Source organism: Numida meleagris, chromosome 2 (assembly GCF_002078875.1).
Source record: "Numida meleagris isolate 19003 breed g44 Domestic line chromosome 2, NumMel1.0, whole genome shotgun sequence".
NCBI lineage: Eukaryota > Metazoa > Chordata > Aves > Galliformes > Numididae > Numida > Numida meleagris.
In genome coordinates this window covers 102903947-102931011 of record NC_034410.1, presented here as the reverse complement: position 1 = coordinate 102931011, position 27065 = coordinate 102903947, and the positions used below count along the sequence as shown (strand labels likewise).

The 27065-nt window shown below is 42.7% G+C and overlaps 1 protein-coding gene across 3 annotated transcripts in view; it reads left to right on the top strand.

Moving 5' to 3' along the window:
- The window catches only part of KCTD1 (potassium channel tetramerization domain containing 1), a 97186-nt gene extending 70486 nt beyond the window's left edge, over positions 1-26700 (top strand). For all 3 annotated transcript variants that reach the window (XM_021385697.1, XM_021385695.1, XM_021385696.1), the window contains exons 3-5: positions 20721-20865; positions 23096-23401; positions 25729-26700. In XM_021385697.1, coding sequence (XP_021241372.1) covers positions 20721-20865; positions 23096-23401; positions 25729-25887 — 610 coding nt within the window. In that variant the 3' untranslated portion in view covers positions 25888-26700. The remainder of the gene's footprint in view (positions 1-20720; positions 20866-23095; positions 23402-25728) is intronic.

Sequence of the window (27065 nt, the reverse complement as noted above, 5' to 3'; positions counted from 1 at the left end):
AGTTACTCCCTGCATATGAAGGTGGGTTCTTCTTGAATAGTATTTCACAATACTTCCAAATTTCTGCCCAGGGCTATTTCAGGTTTTCATATTAACCAATCCATTCATGTCCCAGTTTTCTTACCCAATCTTCCCTCTCAGCCCTCAGGGAAATTAAATTTCACACACCTGGATCTAGTTAGGACGCTGGCTTTTTTTGGTTCGTGAGAGTTTCTTTTGCATCAATAGCACAAAATTACTTAGGAGGATGCCCAGACTGTCCTTGGCCTTTACTGGCAGGTTGGGATCAGGGCTTATCTATCCTTCATAGGTTACATGTGGACCTCCAGTGATATACTCTTGAGTTAGGCAGGACAACCCTGTTCACTTGTTCCAGAACTTTGGCAGGTTCTGCTGTCTGAATACTGTTCACAGTTCCAGAAGAAGACACTGACTTTGCCCTTAGTACATACTTCTGCAGTTTGCAACACTGTGCTGGAGGCTTCTTTTTAGGTAGGAGGTTTGTTGTGGTGGGGCTGTTTCACACTTTGCATAGCGCTGCCTCTGCAACACCATCACGAGAGCAGTTGTGCTACCCATTTCCTACTCACCTTGGATGGTACCTTTCAAACTACTGTCAGATGATGCTAGTAGTTCAAAAACAATAAATGCAAAATCTTCTAATTAATGAGCTTTTTTTTGTTTGTTTGCTTTTTGCTGTTTTTATGGAAATTCTAATAGAGTGGAAATTATTACGTTCTTACCTCCAGTCTCTTTATTTGTATTCATCTTCTCTGAAGGCATATCTGTGTCACTAGAACTATTTGGTGATCTTTCTAGAGTAGCATCATCAAAGCAGGTGAGGTAATACTTCTTAAATCACTGTGCTTAAGATCTTATACAACTTTCTTTCTTCTGTAAGTTGTAAAGAGCAAGATCCCTGAAGAACTTTGAATGTAGTTATGCGCTAGCTCAAGCAGTTGCCTTGATGTGAGTGGTCCAGACAGCATTTTTTTTTTAATATTTTGTAACATTACTGGCAAGGGGGAATAGATAGAAAAAGTCGGTATTGGCTCAGTTTAATTTTTGTTACCTAGCCTGACTTGCTCCTCTAGTTATTTAACTTCTCTATTTTATCATTTGATAGCTGCGTGATCTTGTGGTAAGTGAAAGAGTTTGGGATGCAGAGATATGTTGAGTCCATCACTGACCTGTTCCGTGACCCAAGATAATTGACTTAACTTTGAGGTTTTGTTGCTTCCTGTCAAGGTTAGCAAAAAAGCAATTTGTAAAATGCTTTGGGATGATGATTGAAAGTGTGAAAGATTGCTAACTCTATATGTAAATGTTTATAGATACCAGTAGCTGTGGTAGAAACAGCTGATGATGTGGGAATTATCAGGAGCAAGTATCAGTAAAAAATGAAATGCTGATTCAGAAAGACCATATGGAGTACAGTTAGTCCAACCCAGTTTAAAACTTTTGTGCTGTCGTCTGCTGTCTCTTACTCCTAGGCTGCTGGTCTGTATTTTGTTCTGCTTGCTATACAAATCTATATATGCTCTACAAATCTACCAACTATACAAATCTGGGGGAAAATAGAACAGAGAATGATAGTGTACTCCATGACTATTTCCAGAAATTTAGAGAATTTTTGCAACTGATATTGTAAAGAGAAATCTTTTGTAACATACATCTGTCAATAAAGAGCTCAGAGGGCTATTTTCTGCTTGAAGATTAATTGTATCTCTAGGTGCATATATTGAACTGAAGATACATATTGACCTCACTTTGTCTCAATTAATGATCACCACGGGTCAGACATCACTGTCACCTTGGTAGAAGTGAATATTTTCTGAATCTTAGTCCTGTACTATGTTTGCCTTGCAAGGTCAGCAAGTCATTGCTGTTGCTTGTGGCTAGTGACTGGGTGAAAGAAATAGTATCATCTGTTTAGCAGGTTTTCATGTCATGTGGTCAGTTACTGGTAGCGAGTCATCACTGAACCATCAAGTTCATGTCTTCATGTTATAAGTGTCACTAAAATTGTTCTGGTATATTAATTGTTTGGAGGATTGAAAATGGTATTTTCTACTTGTTATATGCCTGCGCACTCAAATACGTAATATAAAAATGAAATCAAGATAATGGATAGGGGATAGTGGACATATAGAGACTCACACAAAGGAGATGTATGGACTTTGTATCTCAGGGGTTCATGCCATGCTTTTATCCATGGCTGCATGAGTATGACAGCGCAGGCGGAAATATTCAGGAGAATAAATTTCTGTATTCAGGAGTGTTACAAAGTGAAAGGCTTCATCCCCTTATTTCTGAGGCTAGTAGTCCTCTGAGTCAGCAAGTCTTGAGGGAAAAGATCTGTATTCATATTGTCAGGTCTGTTTACTGGTAGGCCTGTATGAGGTGGTATGGTCTGCATAGAGATGTCGATCAGCAAAAGGAGGGATGTCAATAACTACTTTTGAAGGGGCTATGCATTGAGAAATCTTCCCTTTGCCAAGGCTTGATACCAGCTCCGTGGATGGAAAATGTTTTAGTGGGGAGCATGTTGCTGTATCATTTGGACTTCTCTGCTCAGTAGCATGGCTTCATAAACCAGCCTAAAGGCATCCAAGCAGTATTTCTCATTTGAAATAGCCAAGAAAATACTCAGGAAAAATAAAAGAGTGCTGAGTCTGTGGGTTGTGCTTCTCTGATAAGGACAAGCCCATTAGAAACTGAGGTGGCTGCTTCCTGCTTGGCACTGAAGGATTTGGCTTATTGGTCATTCTGGTTGGGTCTAGATCTCAGTAACAGCCTTGAGGCTCACTGCTTTGCTTTGCCTTTCGCTGTACCCAGTCCTTGCACTCAGGAACCTCTCTGTTAGCATCAGATTCGGATCCTGCTCCCACATAAACTGTGTGTGCTTCATTGATCTTTCATAAATTGCAGTGCAGTTGCTAAGCAAATTGGCGTCTCATATGTAGGTAATTGCCGAAGTAAACATTTGGCTTCCAGTTTCACCATTAACACCCAGCCACCTATTGGGTATGTTTGGAGCTTTAGGACATAGATTCTGATTTCTGTATATTTCTTTCTGGTAACGATCCACTTTCATGATGGATTTCATGTATACAAGCCTGTTTGCCATTTGGGGATATGTTTGTATAGAAATCTGGGAAAACTGTTTGGTTATCTGCACTCTTTCTAGGACAAGGCTTATGCCTTATAATGTGTTGGCCAGGGGGTTGTCACCTGTTCCTGTTATGTGAGCATGACCTCTAATTTAACTCGTTTAGAGTGTATTCAAATGCAGCTGTGTCATAACCAGACACCTGTCATCTGACAAGCTTTAGTTCTCCTTTGTCATTCATTCTCAATCTTTCTTTCCCCTCAGTCTTTAGCTGTCAGGATGTTGCAGTCTCTTCAGCTGCATCTTTCTTCAATCCCTTCAGCTCTGAACATTGAGCCTAATTTTGTCACCTGAATTCTCTCCTTGCTTTGGTGTCATTTCTGCTTCACCTACATTTTTCTGTCTCTTTCGAAAGGAGGTGGAGCTCACAAAGGTCAAAACTGATCTTTACCTGATCAGATCAGAGCACATTGCTTGCTTCTTATCCATTACTCTCCATGCACCCTCGGGTTTCTGGCTTCTGGTAATGGTGAGCTTCCTGAGAGGGCTTAAACAACCAGCATATTTTATGGCTACCTCATATGATGCTTTCACTTGTAGTAACAGCAGTTCAAAGGATGCTGTGAGACTCATTGATATTGATCTCTTCCACTGAATCTTTGAATTGGTAATCAGAATAAAGTATTACCAACTGTGGTGTGTGTGTTAGCTTAGATCCAGCATAGTTGTCTCTACACCTCATTTGGACAATTTTCAAGGCTTCTTTGAGGCACTTTCTGCTAGCCTCAGAGGTGTGAGGGGCTCCTATCATAGCCTGAAGGCATTTAAGCTGAGCTTGGAGCTGATTCTTGTGGTCTACTTTGAAGGTAATTTAGGAATGCAGTGGTCACCTTCCCACCCAGTCCTTCTGCTGTGCAGCGTGGTCTGCAGAGACTCAGAGCAATATGGTACAAGGTTCTTCCTGGACTCGTTTATCCTGCTTCCAGCTAACTCAGCTGAGCTGCCTCGGGTACCCAAGCTAATTACTGCAGACCGATCTTCTATATTTCTACACACCACTGTGTTTTGCAGTACAGGCAGCCAGTGAAAGGAGAGCAACACTGACAACTCAGTTTTTGTGAATCAACTTTGTGAGGATGTAAAAGAAGTGGAAGGGAAGGGTAATAGAAAGATACAGATATTTTTTTTTCATGAGATGGCAGAGCAAAGCAATATTAAATGCAGTGGGAGCATACTTCAGTAGTTCAATCAATTTATAAAGGCAAAGATTAATTCTACTTCCTAGACCCCAGTGGGGTTTTCATGTTAAAATGTGACTTGTCTGTCAGTCAAGTGGTAGGCATAATTGTTCTTTAAGTGACCTATTAAAATACCATTCCTTTTAATTAAAATTTGTATTTGTGCTCTTGTGCAGCCTATATCCAGACTGTTAAAGCGCTTCTTGTGCAAGGTGTGTTGCAGGTAGGGAGCTGTGGGATACGCATAAAACGGGAGGTGTGACGAATGTCCCAGTGCTGCAAAATGGGGCTCGCCTTCGGCTCCAGCTGGCGGGGAGGGAGATGGAGGGATAAGAAGCATCTCCCAGCACCGCACCCAAGCTCTCTGCATTCCTTGCCTAAGACATTGCTTGTAGTTACTACTTGTGGCATAGAAAGTTATAGTACAGAGCATTTGCCATTAGTGTGTCACTTCAGAGCAAATGATAGATTACGTTCTTCCACACCCCAAAAGTATTCTTTGTGCTGTAATTAAAAAATAAATGTTGCAATATTGAATTGGAAATATTTTCTGCCATACAGTGAATTTGTTTTGTTAGGTTGCCTGGGTGTAATTGCAACAATGTCAGGGTATTAAAACCCTGTCACGAGGTAATGGTTTCCTGCCGCTACACAGTGCCAAGGACTGCTTTGCTTAGCAGCAGTATTGCTGTTTATTCCCATCGGTTGTGATTATTTTGCTTCTGTGGAACTTTTTTGCTTATTTTGTTGCCCATATGCATGCTATAAATTACAGTTGTGAGTGAACGCTAACCACAGACCTTCAAGAGTGGGAAGCAGTGCCGTGCCAGAGCACGGCAGGGCTGGGAGATGCTTCTGGTCTGCCCAAACTTGTTAGTGATCTGAGGGGAGGCCTCCTGAAACTGAGCTCCGCTGGCCCCTCTTGCCCGCCTCAAAATTGATTCTTCTTAAACAGTTCAGAGGGCCCTGGGGGGCTCAGGGCTTGCATAAAAAATGAAAGCCCTTCCTGTCTTAGAGCAGTGCAAGCAGTCAATAACAAAGGAGAAAAATGATCTTTTAAGTGTATCCCATTGAATCCATTATCTTGAGGGCCCATGTGCGATGCTTCATCAAAACATCATCATCTGGGTGATACATGGGGAGGGAGCGAGGCAGCGTTCAGGGAATTCAGAGAAGCCTCTGTGGTACTCTCACTGCCACAGGACAGGCTGAATATGACGCGAGCCAGAAAATGAGAGCTGCAAGAAAACTGATATGTTCCTCTTTATAACAAATGGATTTCATATTATACATGTTTGAGACACAAGCAAATTGTTCAGGAAAAGTTTGGAATGCTTCTTGCGTAGGTGGGAAAACCCTGTTGGGCATCCATTACGGTAATTGCTCTGCTTTAGATCAGAATACAAACTTTCAGGTTTTTTTTTTTTTTTTTTTTCCGTTACAATGATAAAGTAAAGGAGGAAAGAAAAAAATGAGTGTTTGGTGCGCTGTCAGTGCATTCTAGCCTTGTTTTGGCAGGTTGTCAAGGGGTGAGACTCACTATCATGAGCTAAATTGGTGCTGAGCTTCAGGTTCTTGCGAGTGAGTGTGTCACAACTGTTAGTTTTTAAATATTGGTGTTTTTAAAATGTTTTGCTTGCCTCCTGTAGTAATGATTTGTATGTTTTTCTTAGAAAAATAAGCAATGACAGGAAGATCTTTGCTTTTAGCTGTTCTGAGTTTGCAGCGGCTACTGCAAACTGCAGTCAGTGTTTCCTTACTGCTGATAATAAGCACTTTGTTAGATCATGTGAAATAAAAGACAGACGACATCAGATTCATTTCCAATAATCAGTAGTACCAATAATTCATAAGTGCTAATGAAAAAAATTTATTTTTGGAGGTCAGATGCAAAGAGAAGGAGAAAGAAAAGGTTTTCCAGAATGCAGGTGACCCGTCAATTTTACATCCTTCAGGGTGTCCTCCATTTCCTTTGGTGAAAGGTTTGCTTAAATAAACTGAGCAGTAGGCAGCGGGTGTGTGCTTTTGCACAACATCCACCCAGGTGCATTGCTGGCCATGGTGATCCTAAAGGCAGAGTGCTGTCAACATTCCTAATTGGTTATTACCCAATAACACACACCCTCGAGTGTCTTGGGACTACAAAACACTTTTTACCTAGCCTTCCTACATGAATAATGAAAACTTCAAATATTCATCCAATTATATTCAGCCTCTCTCTTGACTAAGGGCTGCCAAATGCAATTGGACATACTTCTGACATAGAATTTCAGGCTGTATCTGTGTTGGAAGGGCTTAGTCATAATTCTTGACTTCTGGGGAGAGATTAGATAACACCGTGATGGTAATTTCTCCAGCCTGAAAACCTATTGTTTATTCACTTTTGCTATTAAATTCTGGTTTAGTAGCAGTATAATTGCAGAATTTAAAAAATCTATTTTTTAATTTTATACTTGGAGCTCGTCACACGAAGCAGCGCAAGTTCCATTTGAAGCAGTAAGACGATTTGCTTGTTCTCCAAGTGCTGCTGATACGGCTGCATGACTGAAGTCACCGGCAAGCATTTGAAAGGAAGATGGTTATTTTTTATAGAGCTATATTGTATTGGTTTTCCTCTCTTAGGTTTTCAAATCATTTTGCTGTCAATCATGATTGGCTCCCAGTGTCTTATTTTAAAAAAGATTTTTCTTAAGTCTTGCTAACATGTTATAGGTGGAAGTAAGCTGAGCAATGGTAGCAGGAAAGATGCCTCCCTGCTTGCTATCTCTGTGGAAGGCCTAACTCATGGAAAAGGATGAAGAGAAAAGCTGCTGCTTTTCAGTAGCTAATGCCTATTTGGAGGCTCTGCTTTTTGTCAGGCATTCTCATTTTTCCAGCTTCTAATATTGTTGTCTCATAAAGCCGGGCCCTGGGCCATGCCTTTCATACTGTCCTTTTCCTGCTTAGTAGCTAACCCAGATAAACTCATCAGCAGAGCTACAATTGCACTTTCCCCTTTCCCCTTTGGATTAATGGCGCAGCTCCCCGTGACTGAGTGGATGCTGCTCTCTGAGCTGCAGAGGTCTGGTTCCAGGTGAGCCTCTAATTCTTCACTTCAGACACAGAAATAACAGCCCCAATCAGATGTGTTTCATGCGTCTCTTTGGTAGGCATAACAAAAGGAGAGGTGAAAAGGATGTGTGTCAAACGTTGGTTTGAAAATAGAAACAGCTGGTAGGGCTGCAACTTTCCATTGCAGTTAGCCTCCATCTAGGTCACTTTGTTACCTATGAAAATGTGAAGTAGCTAGCTATGTAAGAGGTGTGAGTCCTTCATTCTTTTTACTAATTGAGTCCTGAAAACATGACGGGTCATAAGAACTGATGGAGAACACATACCAGGCATCTGTACCGTGCCAATATCACAAAGCCGGTGGTACGGTTTTCATTTGTAGAATCAAGTTGGCCATGTTGTTTCCAGTCCCATCCCGAGCTGTGGGATGGCCGCAGCACTGTGTGAGCCAGGCTGTTCTCAGCGGGAGGGCCTGTGGGCCTACGCCAGGAGCCCACGGTCCTGCATTCTGCTCTGCTGTGCGGCACCACGGGATGGGCTCTGCCCTTCGGGTTGCATGCCTGAGCCTCTTTGCAGACTGCTTCCACTGGGGAGGCTGTGCACAGAACAAAATAAACGGGGTGGGGTCTGGAAAAACAGGGCCGGTGAAACCCAGTGCCAGTAAAGGTCACATCTCTTGCAGTACATTGCTGACTAAATGTACATACAAAATGAGGGCACATCCATCACAGCACAGAGGATTTATTTTCCTCATCGCTGTGCTAATGTTGTTCTGCCGTAGTAACAAAACATTTACGGGGCGGCACGGGCAGAGCCGGTCCCTGCGGCCATTATGGGCTCCGCACCTCACAGCATTCCTATTCTGCAGGTCAAAGTGAAATCCCTTGTTTATCTTCTCTATGTGCCCAGTGATAATAAATAATAAGCCAGCAGTGTGCTCCCGAAGTTAGATGGAGGATTTAACTTTGCCTGTGTTCACAGACTGTAAGGACCTGGCATGTCTTGGCTGACTTTGATGCTGTGGAGAAGCCTGAGCTGCCATCTGTGGTAACACAGTGGTGGTTCCTGCACCACTCGGAGTTGTTTAGCAGAGGATTTCCCACAAGGATCAACCAGACCTTGAAGCACAGTGGAGAAATACTTCATCCTCCTGACAAGCTGCCATGAGGCTCCAGGCTTGGGCAGCACTGATCCCTATAAGCCATGCCTGCTGCAGATGTGGCAGACCTCTTTCCTCCTCACAGCAGGGACATGTCTCTGCCAGGGGTCTCTGAACATGCAGGCAGTTAGGTATGGGTTGGTGGCACTCAAAGGCAGCAGGCTCTGTCACAAATCACCGTTGTGAGTGTTGGCACTGCTGCTGCCCAAAGCTTGAGCTCTCCATGGATTGCTGGATGCAGGCAGAAAGGACGAAAGCTGTGCAAAAAGTGAGTGGTAAAGAACAGCATCGTAGGTTTCCCTCATTGAAGTCTGCACGACTAATGCAAATACAGACTTTCTTGGATGTGGTGGTTAGCAAGAGAGTACTGTTCGATGGTCTTGGTTCATAGTTGGAGTTGCTTGTTTTAAAAGACGTTATCTTTAACAGGTTGTGTTAATTAGCTTCTGCCTGCCTGTGAACTCTAAGAAAAGCAGGCTTTCAGAAAGGTGTGGAAAATGATCTGTACCTTCCCACAGCCCCAAACCATTTACTGCAGCCCCGGCAGCTTCTGGAGCGCTGACGGTGGAGAGCTTTGATGAAAAAGCACAGCTTTTGATTATCCCAAACTATTTTCGGGCTTCTGCACCTTTCGATAACGTGGTTCTGTAGATCTCCTCTAAAGATAGTAGAAAACAATTATATCTATGCCCCGTGGTGATGCAAGAAAAAAAAAATCAGAAGTCTAACAAAACACCTGGATTTCTGCTGAATTAAAATTTTATTACGTTCAAGAATAGAGCAAAAAGTATCAGTATTAAGTAGCTGCACAAGTGGAGGGGCTAATGCAAGGCTGTTGTAACATGTTTTATTTTCAGGGAGCACAGAGAGGAAGAGAATATTTTTAAACAGTTTTCTGTCCTTGAAAATGCTTGTACTGGAACTTGTGTTATTCTGCAAAACGGTAGTTTTGAGATTCGGGATTTTTCCTTACTGAATTGCTAGGTCTTTTTCTTGTTGTTAGTCAGGGACTCGCAGACTTGTGGATACTGAATGTTGGTAGTTCAGTTTTTTCAGTAGCAGTCATTACTGAAAGCTGCAACTTTATTGGTAGGAGAGTTGTGTGGCTGTACCAGTGTCCAGAGACAAGGGCAGATACAGTGTGGAAATGCCTCTTAGGTGATATCTTCTCCCTTCACCCCTTTTTTTAATCCAAGTGCAGTTAATAACATCCTGTCTTTTTAAAGAAAGGTTTCAAATTAGCATACAAAACAAGAAAATTGCCAGATGCATGCAGTAGACTACTCCACAAACAACATCTAGCTGCTGGTTTAAAAGCAGTGCTCAGCTTTCCAGATGAGCAACGTTCTGTTTATTATCAACCTGGTATTGCCACAAGGAAATTCTGGCTGTTGGAATCTGCTGGTTTCTACCAGTAAGGTCTGATCATCCTGTGGACAGGAGACTCTTGCCTTCACGTGAGCGGCTAGTGCCTGTGTGTGGTTCCTCCTAGAGCTTCTCTGTGCTTTCCCCAGTCCTTCAGGGGTCCCCGAGATGCCCTCGAGCATCCCGAATGGCACCAGGAACCTGCGGTTCAGCAGCTGAATCGCATCCTGGCTCTCCTGCTTTGAAAGCGTTGTGATGTGACATTTAATTTTGATGTGTGATATTTCTGAAGGTTTTGTTGGCCAAAATTATGCTGTTTTCACGTTTTGATTAACTATTCCTTATGTCCCTATTTATAGGGTTGTATTCCTTCTGTACTGTATCTCCGTTCTTTTCCTTTCTTCTCTCTTTACCTCCTCCACAGAAATACATCTTACATACTGTTGGGCTTGGTATGGCTGCAGGGACTATTACACCATGACAGCATGTAATTTAATAAACAATAAAGCCACTGTTTTGTACATGTAAAGTTTGTCAATGGAAGTAATGTTATCTGTGTGCTTTTTAACACCCCCACCACCAGTAGAATATTCAGGCGTGGCTTTGGCATTTCTACCTATGCATTAAGCATTTTTTATTGCTCAGAGCCACCGTATAAGCTGTTTTAGGTGGACTTTCCTGTCCTCTTAACTGATTAGCATGCAGGTTTTGTATCAACTGATTTGGTTAATAGTGTGATTTTCCTAGTTACTGAAATGCTTACATCATTTCAACCTCTAGCGTGGAAGCAGTTAAACATGTAAATGTATGAGAATAAATTAGACAGGTATAAACATGTTTCTCTGTGTAGGCACATGGGTGTCCACACTGGGAATCAGTGCAATGCAATTGTAATGCATATAAGCTAATCAGAACAATAGCAGCACATGGTCCTATGTTCTCATAGTAAATTCTGTGGTCGTATGTCCACACCTTTCTCGCCTCTACTGTGTGTGCTCGTGTGCTATCTGGATTGCCTTTCTCAAAGAATTTGTAATCTGAGCTGTTAACCTGGAAGTACCATGCTCAGTTCAGGTGGAGGAATGTAGAAGCAGGTGATCTCTGTGGTGAAGCAGAACGCACATGTTCAAGAAACGTAAACATGTTACTGTGTAGTTGGCCTCGCAGCTTTTCTTAGAGCAATTAAAGTCAGCTTTTTAGGAAAATAAATCCATTAGGGCTACCGGAGCAACCTTAGTTTGTCATCTTCACGGTGTATGTGCTCAATATGGTTCTTGGTTAATAAACAGCTCATCAACATCTCCTGTTCCTCCTCACAGTTAAGCACTGTCCTTGAGCCATATTTCCTGCACATTATTCAAGTCCTGTTCTGAGGAGTCATTCTTGCATGTTCTCTTGTGGCTTTCCTTAGCCTATTACCTTCTTGCTTCACTCCTGGAAGTTTGTTTGAAGGCAGAGACTTGATGTGAAAAGGGCTGAGGTGTTGTGACATGGAAGCTGTGACCAGGTTAGTGCTGTGACTGTGTGGCCACTGCTACCCAAGCTCTCACAGCACATGTGTTATGCAGCGCCTTGCTGTGGGCAGCACGTAAGCTCTCAGAGCTTCTGCAAACCTGCGTCTTACAGCAGAAGATCTCACAAAATATTACCTCTTCCTGCTCCTCCAGCAGCTCAAGCAGGGATCCTGTGGCTGCAGTCCCCCACAGTGTGCAGCCCTGGCTCGTGTGCTGCCCAGGGTTTACAGACAGTGCTGGGGGAAGGCTGTAGGTCATGATAAACCATGTCTGAAAAGGTTTCATGTGGGGGGAGGTTTGCAAATCAAAGCTGCAGAAGCATCTCCAATGTCTGACATCTTAACTTGTGATGCTTGTTTTGACTACTCTAATAATGTTCTTTATATGTGTTCTTTTGTGCATGTGTGTTCTTGTAGGGTTTTAAAAAGCAGTCTAAACATTCTCTCCACCTTCCCTGGCAAATTTGCCTTGTGAAAGTACGAGCCCAAGTTCAGCAGCAGGGCTGAAACCTGTTCATCTGTCCTACAGGCTTTTGCTGCACAAGCTGGCCATAGCAAACTGTTGTCATTTGCATGAACTGTACTCGAGGAGGGTGATATGAACCGTGCAATGACTCCCACAGGTGTTCGTTGAGAGAAGTGGAATGAGTATGTGTGCGAATACTTTATTCCAACCCAGGCTTGTAGTCAGCAGCTAAAGGTTTCAGAAGCACTTTGAATTTTATTCATTAATCATAGAATCATAGAATGGCTTGGGTCGGAAGGGACCTCAAGGATCATCAAGCTCCAACCCCCTGCCATAGTCAGTGCCACCAACCTCCATGTCTAATACTAGACCAGGCTGCTCAGGGCCCCAGTTAATGAGATGTTGTTTACTTAGGCTTTGGTGCAGAAGTGGCCCCTCTCTCGAGCAGTCTCACAGTCTCCAAGTGCGGCACACAGAGGCTGGATGTACATTCTTGTCTTCATGGGCACCGCTGCAGGAGGAGCTTGTGCAACTCCTGCCAACAGCTGGGCAAGTGCCTTCTTGTCCTGCCTATGGAAGTGTGTTGTCCATCCTATTGGAGGAGGCAGCAGTTAGCATAACAACAGAGCTAGGGTTTATGGCAAAGTAGGCAGAGTTGTGAAGCCCTTGGAAAGCTTGATTTGTTACAGTTTCATGGCAGTGATTGTTCTTTGCAGGGGCTGGGATGCCCAGCCTGCACAGTGTGATGCCTGCTTCCCAAAGTAACCTGCTGCAAAGGGGCAGAGCTGGCAACATCATGGCGCTTCCTACATAGGGTACACCTGCCTAACTGAGATCTCCAGAGTATTGTTTTGCTGATACTTTTCTAAGAGAGAATGTTTTTTTGTGGAGACTCTGTGTTTCTTAATTTCCAGTGATGTGTGTGTGAAAATTTAATGCTGAGCATTCTTCAGGGTACAGAGGAAATACTGAGAGCTAGCAGAAGTTTCAATGAAATTCATGAAAGCTGAGGGGCAAGTTTGATGTACAAAGGAATCCATCAAAGAATTTCCCCCATTCTGAGAGGGCTGGGTTTTGGTGATTCTTTCCTCACTCAACACACAGATTTTTGAAAGGGAAATGTCTCTTGTAATTTTCCTAATTTTTTTCAAGTGTAATCTCTTTGTGTAATCTAGGTCTATCGAGTTTATTGATAGAGCTGTGAAGACTGCCAAAACATTATTAAGAAAAATTGACAGGCTCAGAGAAGAGTGAGTTGGAGCTAATGTACTTTTTGCTTTTTCCCTAAACATGCTCCCAAGATACAAGTTCTGCTTCAGTACTTTGCTGGCTGGGAAGAGGTTCAGCCTTCTGAATACATAGATCATCATGGCCTTTGGGATGTTGTGCCTTCACCAGTTTAGCTGCTTTCTGGCTTTTGGTATCGAACGATAAACACTCCAGTTCTGCTCCTATCCTCTATTATCTCTACTCACAGCAAACCTGGCCATCTTAAACATGATTAAAATACAATTCAGAAGTTATTAGCTAATTATGACGCAAAGTACTTAATTTGCCATTGCACCCTAATAACTTAAAGGTACTCCTGATAACTTGGTAATAACCATATCATAAGCAAAAGGACACGGTTGCTAGTAACTTAATAGGCAGCTTCCCTCAAGATAAAACATAAATAACGTACCTCAATGAAATTGGATTCGAGCTTAGTAAAACTATCTTGGCAAGCAAAGAGAATATTTGTTAATTTTTCTGTGAAATGTTATCATTGCCAAGAAAACTTGGTTACAAAAAAAGAGAGATGGAGAAAGTATTTGCGTGAATAATTGATTTAACATTTCATTGGCTTAAATGATTTTAGCAAAAGTGGTTTTGATACGCACTGGAAAACTGAAAAGTTTTCTGGGACTTATTTGCAAGATATCGAGCACTGCAGGATATGCAGGGCTTCAAGACTTGCAACCTGCTGTGCAGTAGGTCTAGGGGGCTGTGGTACTGTGTTGTAGATAGAGGACTAGGGACAGCCTATGTGGGACTTGCACGGCCGAGGTTTGTATTGTAGCAAAAAGGGCTTGGGGAAGTGCTCCATGGCTGGAAGCAAGCAGAACCGAGAGGGTTGGTGATAGATGCAATGTTTTGGGGAATACAGCTGCTTTGGTGTCTGTCAGAAGGAGGAATCTCACCTTGCCAAAAGTGCTGGGGATCGTGGGGCAAGGGTCTCAGCTGGAGGACCTCACCCAGCCACACCTAAAGCTTGTCAGTGTGGCTGCCTTGGTATTGAAAGCACTTTTGAAGCACTTACTTGCCTCACCTCATGTGAAAAGGTGCATATTTGGGTTGCAGCCTGTTCCTCTTATCTGTCTGCATCTCCTTGGTGTACCAGAAGCTGAGATGTGCAAAGCAGAGAGAGAAAATGTCTGGTAAACAGAAACTCCTGGCTCATCACCCGCACGCCAGGGATGGTGCTCTGCTGGCCTCACCCAGGCCGCAGCCATGTGGTGTGGGATATGGCTTCCATCTGCCCGCACGTATCATCTGCAGGCCCCATGTCACCAGCTCTTCACATCCCAGCCCAAGTATTTATCCCCTTCCTTTCTAAAACATCAACATTTCTACAAGAGATGCTTGGGTCTGGGTGGGTGATGCTCCAGAGCATCCCAGGAGGAGGCCAAATTTTGTCAGAGCCAAATTTTTTAGTCTACTTCTGTTGGGCATTTGGGCACCCTGAACCTACTACCTAGTACATAAAATACAGGGGGATTTGCTGTACGAGCTGTATTTTGAAGCATAATTATTACTTCTGGCTGAACCTCCTCAGTTGCTAGATAACCTGTTTATTGGGGAAAATACAGGCTTTCATTTTTCTTGGGATAACCTTCTTTTCAGACAAACAGGTAAGGCTGTTGCTTTTGTCTTCTGGGGCCATTGCCATCCATTGTTCAGTTCGCCCTCATGTCTCCTGTGACCCACATTTTGCACGGTGTTATTCAGGTGCACATCCCAGCATCTCCACACTCATCTGTGGTATAGAAAGCTGCAACTGACTCTTTTGGAAGTCACATTCCTGCAACATGACTGCATGGTGTTGAGCAATTTATTCTCTTCCAGTTAATGTTGGTTTGTCCATGTGGGTTAGACCCAGGGACTGTTGGTTCATTTTATATTATATCTGGCTTGCTGTCATCTCTGCTCCTGGTGCTGCTGCTGATCATGTGTGTTATACCAAATCTTATGTTTCACTGCTTTGTCTCTGATGCGTTCCCCCGTGATACCACCTCACTCATCATCTCAATCGTTCCCATCTGTTCCTCACATGCTTTACTCTTCATTTAAGGCTATTCACCACCTCCCTATCCCAATTTCTTCCAAGTGTTGTATGAGCCCCTAGCGCTTGTCCTTACCCTCTCTTTTGTCCCCTTGCTCAGATAACAATAAGACATTTGAAGTGGTTTCCGTGTAAACAATTCCATTCTTCAATATTTAGCAAATATTTCCACAAAGGTTTCCTACATTACTTCCACTCGGTATCTAGGATTTATCTGTTCTTTAAAATGCCACGTAATATTTTCTCTTAAATCTCCTAAGACCTGGTGTTTTAACGTCTCCTCCTGTACATCCTTCTTGCTTTGGATCCTATATTAATACCTTTTCTATAGAATATTTAATAAGATTTTTGGTTTTAATACACTTTTCTCCAGTTCCCTTTGCTTTGCGATCATTGCATTCATGACACTTCTAATAGCATAGGAGCTGTCTGTGCCAGGGAATTCCCGAGACTCATGGTCATGAAACCTGAAATTAAAGAGAAGGGGGAAGAGATAAGGACAAATTATAATAGCACTAAGAACAAGAGATTACAACAGGACCTTTGGTTAAATTATGGTTTTCATAACGTATGTGTTAGTGAAAATTGCAAAGTTACTTTCTTCTATCCTGTTTATGAGGCAACTTTTATTATGCAGAGCTAGGAAAGTTGCCGGGTATTCAGTCACCGGGGACCCAAGCGGCATGAGGTGTTCAGAAAAAGATGAGCAGGTTGTGACTGCTAGCGTGGTCCTCTGAGACATGAATAGAAACGTAGTCAGTCTGCACTTGGCTAGCACAGCATTTCTCCCTGGTGTGGCCACCTCCTCCAATGTACTAGCTTCTAGGGGAGAGTGCAAAATTATGTAATTTAGACATACGAGGAAGTAAAATTAAATAGCCATGAGATGAGCATACCATTAAACAGATCTAATTTATAATGGACTCTTATGCAAATTGCCTTTGAGCACTCAGCGAAAGAAAATGAAAAGAAATTAATAAGGACAATGTGGACTAAGAAGTCATAGAGGAAAAAAAAAAGTAAAAGCCTCTTCGAACTCACTGTCTGTACACCCTGGAGTCTTAAATAAGCATGTGCATTAGCCACGTAAATGTAATGAGGAGGTAGGAAAACCTGCATTTGTTTTGTCTCCATGGCTCCAACCAGGTAAGGTTTCAACTAAAGTACTTTCTTTTTTTTTTTTCTTTTTTAATTCTCTGCCATGCAATCCTTTATTTGAAGAAGAGAGACGTGTTTCCACGAATACTTTGCCCCTTGGCGTCAGAGCTCAGTGGAGTCCCAGGACTGGGTGCTGTGACACTGCTGACAGTGTGCCCATGCATCTCTGCCAGGCCACTGAAAGGGCTTTGCACAAGGAGTTGTTGCTTCTTTTCCAAGTTCTCAACCAAGGCAGAATATACTAAAGAAAAGACTCTTTTTGTGCATAACAATATATGTAAACGTTTGTACGTTCAGAGAGCAAGGCTATAAACACTTAAGCTGTGTATAACAGCCTTGCTGCAGACTGAGTGTATTTTTATATACGCTCAGTCTGTAAAACCCAGTTCTCTTATGGGAGCTGAGTTTTACACTGGTTATATTTTCAGCCCTTGAAGCATTCGATTTCTGACAGTGGATTATGATACTTAAAGCCATCTACGTTAATTATTACCCATTGGAGGTTGCACTTTCAACCCATGGGACATTAATTTTCCTTATATACAGAAAATTCCAGCCTGCTAGCTTTAATTAAACATTTTAGAAGTATGTTGCCTTGTAAATGGACTACAATTTTTCATTCTCCATACAATTATCAGCTTAATTTGCAAGCATCCTTCAAAATACTTTGCTGTTTGGAAATCCATTCAGCTCTTACGTGTTTGGCTTTGAAAAAAACAAACTTATCTTTGTCAATCATCAGCTGAAGTTGTCTAGAAAGTAATGGGGGAAAACATCTTCCAGTTTTTCTTGGGAAGGGAAACATGCCTTCACAGTCCCTTCTCATGCTTGCAGCCTGATGTCACTTAAGCATTTATAATCTCAGCATGAGACCAAGCAGAATGAAGAGTGACAGAGACGAGAGGGGCTCGGATATTACCAAGTGTGCAGAGTGAGGCAGGGCACAGTTTGCTGCTGTGCCTCCTTCAATCCTATCTCCTCTCCTGGCAGGTGCAGCAAATTCAGCTTAGACCATGCACACCAGACTTGGGCACTCAGATATCACAAGTCTTGCCCTGGAGCCCATGAAGCTGGAATTTGCAGTTCTCCTTCTGAAAAAAAAAGAAGAAAAAAAAAAGGCTTTAACTTTATTTACAGAAGTCTCCCAAAGTATCACTGTGTGTCTTGCAAACTGAACCTCGGGAGGGGAGGAAGTCAACACTTTGCAGTTCCTTGGGTTTTTCTGCTGCTGGAAAGCAGCTGCACTCAAAGGTGGCACTTAGTTGGCTCTCCCAGGCCAGCTGGACTGGCTCTCAGGTGTTGGTGCTCTCTGTGATTTTGTCAGAAGACTCCATCCTCTGATACTATCTTATTTTTCTCCTAAACAATTAATAAAATGAAGACAAAAAGCCTAGAGGTTTTAAAATACATAATTATAACAGTAATTTAGAACTAGGGTAACGCTGCAGAAGCCAATTACAATTATACTTTTCAGTAATGACTGACTTGGCCAAATGTATATGTTTTGTGTGTGAGTTCTGTGATAGATTCCAAGACAACATGCTTGAGTATGGGGAAAAATTAAATATAAATGCCTTATGTTTCCATATTAGACATAAATGTTGCTCATCCACCTAGTGAACAGGAGCCTGTATTATATGGCCTGTCACAGCTTACATTTTGACTGTTGGGGCAGGCAGTAACAAGTAGCAGTGGAAGAAAGCTTGAATTGTTCTAATCTGAGGGATAGCTTTGAGAAAAATGTTTTGCGCTGCTTGGATCATTCTGCAAAATGTGTTCAGTTTTTTATATGTTACAAATCTCACGCAACTTGAATTGATTCTGAATTTTGAATGGCCAGCTGAGGTTAATGGGTTTTTATTTCTTTCCTGGTCCTCACCTCTCCCAGCCAGTGAGAAGGAAAAGATGAGATCTCTATTCTGTGCAGCATTTATTACTGGGTGTACTATTGTGATGCCTGTTGTGGTCACAGATGCCATTTCAGACTCTGTTTGGTTTGGCTGTGATGTTTCAAATGGATGCGAAGCGTCCTTGGGTCACATCCTGCACCTGGGTCAGGGCAATCCCAAACATGGGTAGAGGCTGGGCGATGAGTGGATTGAGAGCAGCCCTCTGGAGAAGGACTTAGGATACTGGTGGGTGAAAAACTGGAGCCAGCAGTGTGTGTATGCAGACTGGAAGTCTGCAGTCCAGGTTGTCTGCATTGAAAGAGCAGTGGCCAGCAGGGCCAGGGAAGTGATTGTCCCCCTCTACTCTGTCCTTGTAAAGCCCCACCTGGAGTATTCTATCCTGGTCTGGAGCCCACAGCACGGGAGGGATATGAAGCTGTTGGAGTGGGTCCAGGGGAGGGCCATGAGGATGATCAGAGGCTGGAGCACCTCTGCAAAGACAGGCTGAAGGAGCTGGGCTCGTACAGTCTGGAGGAGAGAAGGCTGTGGGGACATCTTATTGTGGCTTTCCAGTACTCAAAGGGGTCTACAGGAGAGATGAAAAGGGACTCTTTATCAGGAAGTACAGTGATAGGACAAGGAGTAATGTGTTTAAACTGGAAGATGGAGTTTAGATTAGACATGACGAAGAAACTCTTCACTGAGAAGGCAGTGCAGCAGTGACGCAGCTGTGAGTGCCCCATCCCTGGTGCTCAAGGCCAGGTTGGATGGGGCCCTGGGCAGCTGAGATGGGGGATGGCAGCCCTGCCCACAGCAGGGGAGTGGGACTGGGTGGGCTTTAGGGTCCCTTCCATCCCAAATCATTCTATGAGAAAATGAAGCCCAGTTCCTCGGTAGTTCCCCAAGACCTTACTGCAAGCACTGACATCCCACCATCTTCAAGGGCCATTTCCATCTATTTGTCTCTTAAACTCTTCTGGAGATCACCATTGCTTGGTGTAGTGCAGGTATATCTCAGCCTGAGATGCTTTGTGCAACCGGGAGGGTTGGCTGCCTCTGAGTTACACCGAGTTTGGGTTTGGTTTTCTGTGAGGGATCAAAGCAGCCTCAGGGTGGTGATCAGGAATGGCTGTTCACTCACATCTTCTTTTTAAAAGGAAAACAGTGTGCCGTGGTTGTTCGTTGTGCTTGCTGGATCCGTTTGTGAAAAGATAGCCATGTACATTGCCTGTGCCACAAGCTGCGTGTGATCAGGGAAAAAGAGTGCCTATGCCTCACCTGGCTCCATGCTGGTGTACACTGATGTTATTGCCTGTTATTGGCCTTTGCAAAGTGCGTAGCATTTGTCATGTTGGTTCAAAAATCAGATTGGGAATATTAGGACAAGAGCTACATACAAACGAGCCTTTTCATTAAAGCAATGAAAGCACAGAATCTGTAGAATATTGCAGAATGTAACAGCTTGTGACAAGGCTCTGAAATCATGCCCAAGAGTGTCAGTAGTATTTCATGCAAAGTGTCCACGTGACATATCACAAGTTAGCTATTTTGAGACCATTTTGTTTACAGTTCTTTGAAGGGGTGGGTGGTGTCACGAAGAATCACAAACTACCTTCACATGCACGTATAGGCACGTAAACATGTGCTCCAAGTCAGACATACCAGTCACTGCTGTTGATTTCACTGGGAAACGGTGAGTGACTCAGGAGCCGTTTGCAAACACCTCAGCACAAAAACACAGCATACATTTCATGTTACTGAGGCTGAGGTTTTGTTCCCAGTTTTCAGCCCTTCCCACTGCTCCAACTAAATCGGGTTTTGTGAGGAACACGTGTAGAAAATGTGTGTTCAGCCAGCAGCTGGTGTTGCAAGCATTTTTAGCAAGCGGAGGCTCTCTGGGTGACTGAGTGGTCTCTAAAAGTTGAGACATTTCTCCTGATTATTTTAGAGCCTAATGACTGATACCTGCCACAAATAGTTGTGTTTTACTGTGAAATTGTTACCTCACATTGAAACATGATAACTTTTACATCCTTAGCTGCTTATTCCTACAAGGTGCTGCCCTCTCAATTGTGCTGGTCCAAGTGTTGGCTGCAGTAAATGGCATCCAAAAAGTGATCTGGGTTTAAAAGTAAATTAATAATACAATATAAATAAATAAAAACCTTTTCCTGAGTGCAGTTTTCAAGCCGTAGCAAGTTCACCGTGTGCTCCCCCAGAAAGCAGAATGAAGCTGATGGAGGAGATTGGTGCAGCAGAGCGGGATGGGGTCTGCTGGTGAAGCCATTGGGAGAGATGTCCTAAATGGGATCTGCTGTTGAGGGAGATGCCCAAAATACTCGAGGGTCGCCCTCTCATGAGACAGGGCTTTGGGCAGCAAGTTTTCCCAATCACTGCCAAGCCACGCATGGTCTGACCCTGACGTTTGCCTCTTGCTTCCTCTGCAGAATCGGCAGACTCTTCGATGGCACAGAGCCCATCGTCCTCGACAGCCTCAAGCAGCATTATTTCATCGACAGAGATGGGCAAATGTTCAGATACATCCTGAATTTTTTAAGAACATCAAAACTCCTCATTCCTGATGATTTCAAGGTGAGATTTCAAAGAACTTGAGTGTTTTGCATGTACTTTGGTAAAGCAAGAGTCTGACTTGTGATCAAAACAGAGTCCTAGTCAGGGTACACTGCTGGAATATGATGCTTGATTTCAGGTACTTGGCAAAACTAAGTGTGGGGTTGCTGCCATGGCATCTGTCAGGCTTTTCTAGAGTGGCATCTGTGTTAAATTATCCCCTCCTGTCTGTAGTGTAATGGGGCAACCTTGCCATGTTTGACCTAGGGAAATTAAAAGTGATAGTATCCTGATGGAGACAGAAAGGATGTTACTATCTGTAACCAGCTACTCATGAACCTTGCTGGTTACTTGTCCTCTGGTCTTCTTCAATGGTTCTCTACTGAATGCAACAACTCCCACTTCCACACCCATGCTGAAATTCAGAAAATTGTGTGGGAATCATAGTATTGACAAAATAAACAGCACACATGGTAATATTTGAGCATTAAGTCATAGACTGTTTTCTCCCCCAGATTCTTGGATGCATACTAGCAATTTAATTTTAGAGCTTTAGAGAAGTCAAGGATGAGTAGTTCTACGTTTATTATTTAATCTTTATTATAGAGTCTGCTTTTCTCTTTTTTAATAACAAAGTAAACTAGTGATAGTTCACCTGTCAGACATCAGCCTGCAGAGGCACAGCTTCAGACTCTGGGCATTGCAGGTATATTGGTGCAGCTGTGGTGTCAGTGAAGTGAGCACTGGAGACCACAGCTGCAATTAGAAGAGATCTTAATTGTTATTTATGAATGCACATCAACGTAGCTGGTTGTGTCATCAGGTCACCACAGGAAATACAGCAATTCAGACTGAACAGGAGAGGTGCAGTGGAAGGGTTAGAGCAGTTCCCACAGCAGTGCAGTCCTTTATCTTTTGCATCTGAGACATTTTGAGGTGTTTGGGGCATAACAGGTGTGAGGTTGAGTTCAAGAGCAATCTTTGAATTTCTGCTGCAGATACGTACTGCTCCCATGCGTGACAAGGGCAGGCCTACCTGAATAATGTGGGACTTCAGAAATAGCTGATAAGCATCATTTCCCTCTTTTGAAGCCTTAGAATGGCTTTGTGCTGCTCTCTGCTCTTGTCCTGAAGGTAATCAGAAATACAGAAAAAGGAAAAGCCACTCTCCATGCAGTATTAAGAAATTATACATGCAGAGTCCTTTAACAACATAAATATACTGTAGCTCTGCTGAAATTAAAAATGTTAACTTCTGAGCCTCTCTGCTTGTGCTGCAAGTCACCGAAAACATAAGTGCTTAAAATGAACTGCAACACTTGTTTCTTAGAAATGTATAGATTAGATTACCTTTTCATTAGACATTAAGAAGTGTTCTGAATGTGATTTAGGTTTCCCGTGCTCATCAAGTATTCAGTCTGTAGCTGAAATTTAGGGCTGTATTGACTGTTACCAGTCTTCTTGTTTGGTCTTCCCATTCCTCTGCCTTGCCAAATTCTCATGTATTTCTTTTTCTCTATATAAATATTTTCCAAATTGCCTTACGGTCTTAGGCCTAGAAAAACAAGAATTTTTGTTTTTTATTTAAAATGCGACAATAGACACAGTTCAGACTGCCAGGCACTAGCTATGCTTAGAAATGCATTCTCTCTGCTCTGGTGTTGAGATGATGTAGTAAACAGTACTGCTGGCAAAATGGAGAGGTATTAAAAAATACTTATTTTTTAAAAATGCTGTAATATGTGCGATTTATTATGCAAATATCTCAACCATTTTGCACTGAACCATTGCAGGCTCCCTCATTTACATTCTTATACCTGTTACAGTGCCTGCTAGTATTGCTGTAAGACACAATGGATCCTAATGATGAATTTTCTGAATCCTGATTGAATTCTGTTCCATCTGTTTAATGAGGTCATTATCTTATGACATCACTGTTGGGATAAAAATAGAGGGAAAAGTGGGATGTGGCTGCCTGGGTTATTCTACAGCATGAGCAAATGTAACTTCCCTGTCCCCTCACAAATGCTGCTATACCTGGTCTGTCTCAAATGGATGATGGTTTTGATTTGTTTGTTTTTTTTTTTTGCTTGCACTGTTATTTTATTACACCTTCCTACACAGTAATTACGAGCTATGTCTGAAGGGTTCCAGATCTAGAGCGATGTTAGCCTGAATAACCATATACATTAAGCAGTGCATTAGCAATGCCTCTTTCCTAACTGTGCACAGTAATATATGTGTCTTTCAGGACTACAGTTTGTTATACGAAGAAGCAAAGTATTTCCAGCTTCAGCCCATGCTAGGAGAGATGGAAAGGTGGAAACAAGACCGGGAGAGTGGCCGCTTCTCAAAGTCTTGTGAATGCCTGGTGGTGCGTGTTGCCCCAGACCTCGGCGAGAGGATTACACTGAGTGGCGATAAGTCATTGATAGAAGAAGTGTTTCCAGAAATTGGTGATGTGATGTGTAATTCTGTCAATGCTGGCTGGAATCATGACTCAACGCATGTCATCAGATTTCCACTGAACGGATACTGCCACCTCAACTCAGTTCAGGTAGGAAAGATCTTACTGACCAGGTACCTGTGGGCTGATGTGCTTCTCTCTCACTGAAAAGTTTCCATGAACAAAACCAGCTGGAGGCTCTCAGCTAGTTACTTCTGTGGGTTATGGCTGCTTTCTCAACTTAATTCTCATGCTTCATCACTAAATCTCTTTGCAAAACAAACTACAATAGTTTAAAACTTGCCTTAACACCCTGAAGTGGGGCATCATGGAGGGGCTTTGGCCATTCAATGAGACCATCAGGAGACATGCAATGTGAAGAATTCTTATGGAGCACTAAGGGGGAAGTTAACACAAGTGTGGTAAAAACTAGTATATAATTTTCCCAGTGTTACCCAGGTCTTTTGCGTTTGATAACAGCCTCCCTAAATGTTTCTTAAATGAATGTTCTGTGTCATCATATGCTTGCTACCTTGAGAGAAAACAACTAGTTCATTCTTCCTCCTTGCGGAGATGACAAAAATGATGGCACATCTGCTTATTGCAAATAGGGACCTATCTTCTTCTGTGGTCTTAGGGAAGGCCCTCCTCTGTCACATTCTGCATAGCAGAGGATGTAGCAATAACTAAGATCAGTAGCATTTGTTTTTAAAAAGTTAGAAAATGGATAAAAAAAATTCTGAGAAATAAATGCAGGTGTGGAAAAATGTCCATACCCATCTGCAACTAGTTAGCACATTGTGCACAGCCAGCACTTTGGAGTGAGATACTTTTTCCCAGCTGCATTGTAATTTGCCAAGCCATTCTATGATTCTATGATGGTCTTTGGTTTAGCTGCACCTCCTAAATGCTCCACACTCATGAGCAAGTTCTTACCTGAGGGAGGTTTGCCAAATGAGCTTGATGTCTTCCTGATACCAAGTCCTGCCTCCAGGTAGCAAAATTCTGCTCCCCTTTTCTGATGAAGAGGAAGGCTAACCATGGCAGCACGTGTGGGGTGCTGCATGTGTGCTAGTGCAACACAGGAGTATGGACAGATCTATCTGAACTATTGAGATGTGGTTAGTGCATGCTATGCTTGGACAGTTGAGTCTCTTATTGGCCCTATGGTCATGTTGAAACATCAGAGCTGTTTTGTCATAGTGACTAATGCAAATTTAGAACACCTCTACATGCAAGATTATAACTGAAAAGGGATATGAATTTCAAGGAGAGGTATCTAGCCACATCTTATCTAAGAGTTGTCAAAGCAGTTTTATCCTTTAGCAGTTTAGCATTTGTCCTTATATTTATGTTTTTATCACAGAAATAAGAATTTCCAAGCCTATTTCATGATGTGAAAAACCTAAGTAAAAGTGGCAAAACATTCACAGACTTCAAGAGAGATGATGATCCTATGCCGATGATGCCATGTCTTCCATTTTGGGTGGCCATAATCATCTCCCCATCCCCAAAACAGTGTGATGTAGGACAGGGACTATTTGTAGACCTGGAGAGGGAGACGTAGACTTAGTGATTTGCCCAAGGCTGAGCTAGTTTCCTGACCTGTCACATTTTTTCCCAGGACCTAATTTCTCCTGCTGTATTTTCCAGCGGTTTGCAATGAGACATATTTGGGGAACTTAGACTTATGTTGTTAAAAGCTAAAGATCATGTTAAACAAAAATTGCTCTGAAGTTTTGATGTTTGTTCTTCTTTCAGGGATTCTTCCCACCTCCTGCTTTTTGAGATTTGTCTGCTCTTTAATTAACTGTATTTTGGAAAAATATTTGCTGACCTGAAGCAGTGCATGTAAAAGCGTGGCATGTCTTGTAGTTTTAAGCATTTTAAAGCCCAGCTCACTTCTCCCTCTTCCCCAGTCCTCTCCTTGCAAGCCAGTGTGCTAATTGGTGAAATACCTGGGACAAACACTGTATTATCCTGCCTTCAGGTGTGTGAAGAGAGCAGTGAGAGCAGTTGGTAGCAGAGGGGAACCCTGCAAATGTCCCCACTCCAGCTCAACCCCAACTGCATGGGTGCATGCCCTTCCATTTCATGAGCCCACCCTCCTCTCCCTCTCCCTTTCCCTCTCCCTCTCCCTCTCCCTCTCCCACTCCCTCTTCTTCCTTTCCCTTTTCCCTTCCCTTCCCTTTCTCTCCCTTCCCCTCCCTTCCCCTTCCCTCCCACTGGAAGCAACACTCAGGTTGTGAAGATGGAGGAAAGTAGGTGACCAGGCATAATTCTTTAGTTCCATAATTAAAGCTTAAAAATTCCAGTTTTTACCACTGGTCTGAATACAGGCACAGATCTTTGCAGTTGGGGTTGGTTTTTTAGTCTCTAGAAGATATAGACAGTCTGCTCATTACTTACACCTTGATGTTTGTTTCCTCTTTTTGCAGGTCCTTGAGAGGTTACAGCAAAGAGGATTTGAGATTGTTGGCTCATGTGGAGGTGGGGTGGACTCTTCCCAATTCAGTGAATACGTACTGAGACGAGAACTCAGAAGGACATCTCGTGCACCCTCCGTCATTCGAATAAAGCAAGAGCCTCTGGACTAAAATGGACATGTTTCTTTATGCAAAAAAAAAAAAAAAAAAAGGAAAAAAAAAAGAGGAAAAAAAGGGGGACGTTTCATGTGCAGTTTGGACTCCAAACAAGTCCTGGAAGTAAAATTGAATAAAAGACACATTTATATCAAATATAGAGACCACACCTGAATTCATATGGGAACACTTGGAATAGTAGTAGTAATAATAACCTCAAGGTGTAGAAGAAAACACACACACACACATATATATATGTACCTACATACATATATATATGTATGTATACATCAAAGGGTAGGAAATGCAATGACAAACAAGTGGTAGATTGAGGTTGGTGCTGTGATGGCCATTAAGTGTCCTAGGCCCTCCTTGGGCCCACTTAACGGTGTACAAGCCATTACCACGGGGGGATTCATAGACAGCTCATAACACATTTTCCATTGCCAAACACTCATACACTTTTTAATGTCTGCACACCTTGATTCAACTTTACTTGCATATGGAGGTTTATGTCTGTCTTTTAGAGGTGGATGGGCAGGCGTTCAGGAGACGACCATCCATTGCATTGAAAAGCTACTCAAATGAAATTTTAAATGTAGTTTGTACAGAAGTCGCACACGTTTTGTCTGCCCTCACAGATGTGAAAGCTTAACTTTTCTTTTGAATGAATTTTTTGTTGGTTTTTTTTCGTTTTGTTTTGTGTTTTTTCAAAGGGGGCCAGAATAATTAATATTTGGTAGAGATGCTCTGGTTTGAATCTGCTGCTTTCCTACAATTTTTCAAATTTTATAATGTATTAAATACAATAAACTCTGTTTAAAGTAATAAGGGTCTGATTTCAGCCAGCAGGAGCAGAGAGGTGGGGTTCAGCTCCCTGTGCTCCGGCACAGTACAGAGATGAAGGCAGCAGGCAGGCATCGTGTTTTGGGGTCTTCCTTCAGTGCTGTCCTTAAGATTCGTCCCGCTTTGAAGAGCCAAGCTCAAAAAACAACACTAGTCCAGCCCAGGGAAACCCATCTGAAATGGATGCCCGAGTTTGTAAGTGTTGATGTAACAACATTTGCATCATTCCCTCTAACTAAAGAGCTGGCAGCTTCCATTTTCAATGACCTTGCCCTGCTGCATGTTAACCAGCCTGTTTGTTTTCATGCCCTTCATTTCCCTTGTTCAGAGCTAGTGCTCTTCTCGCT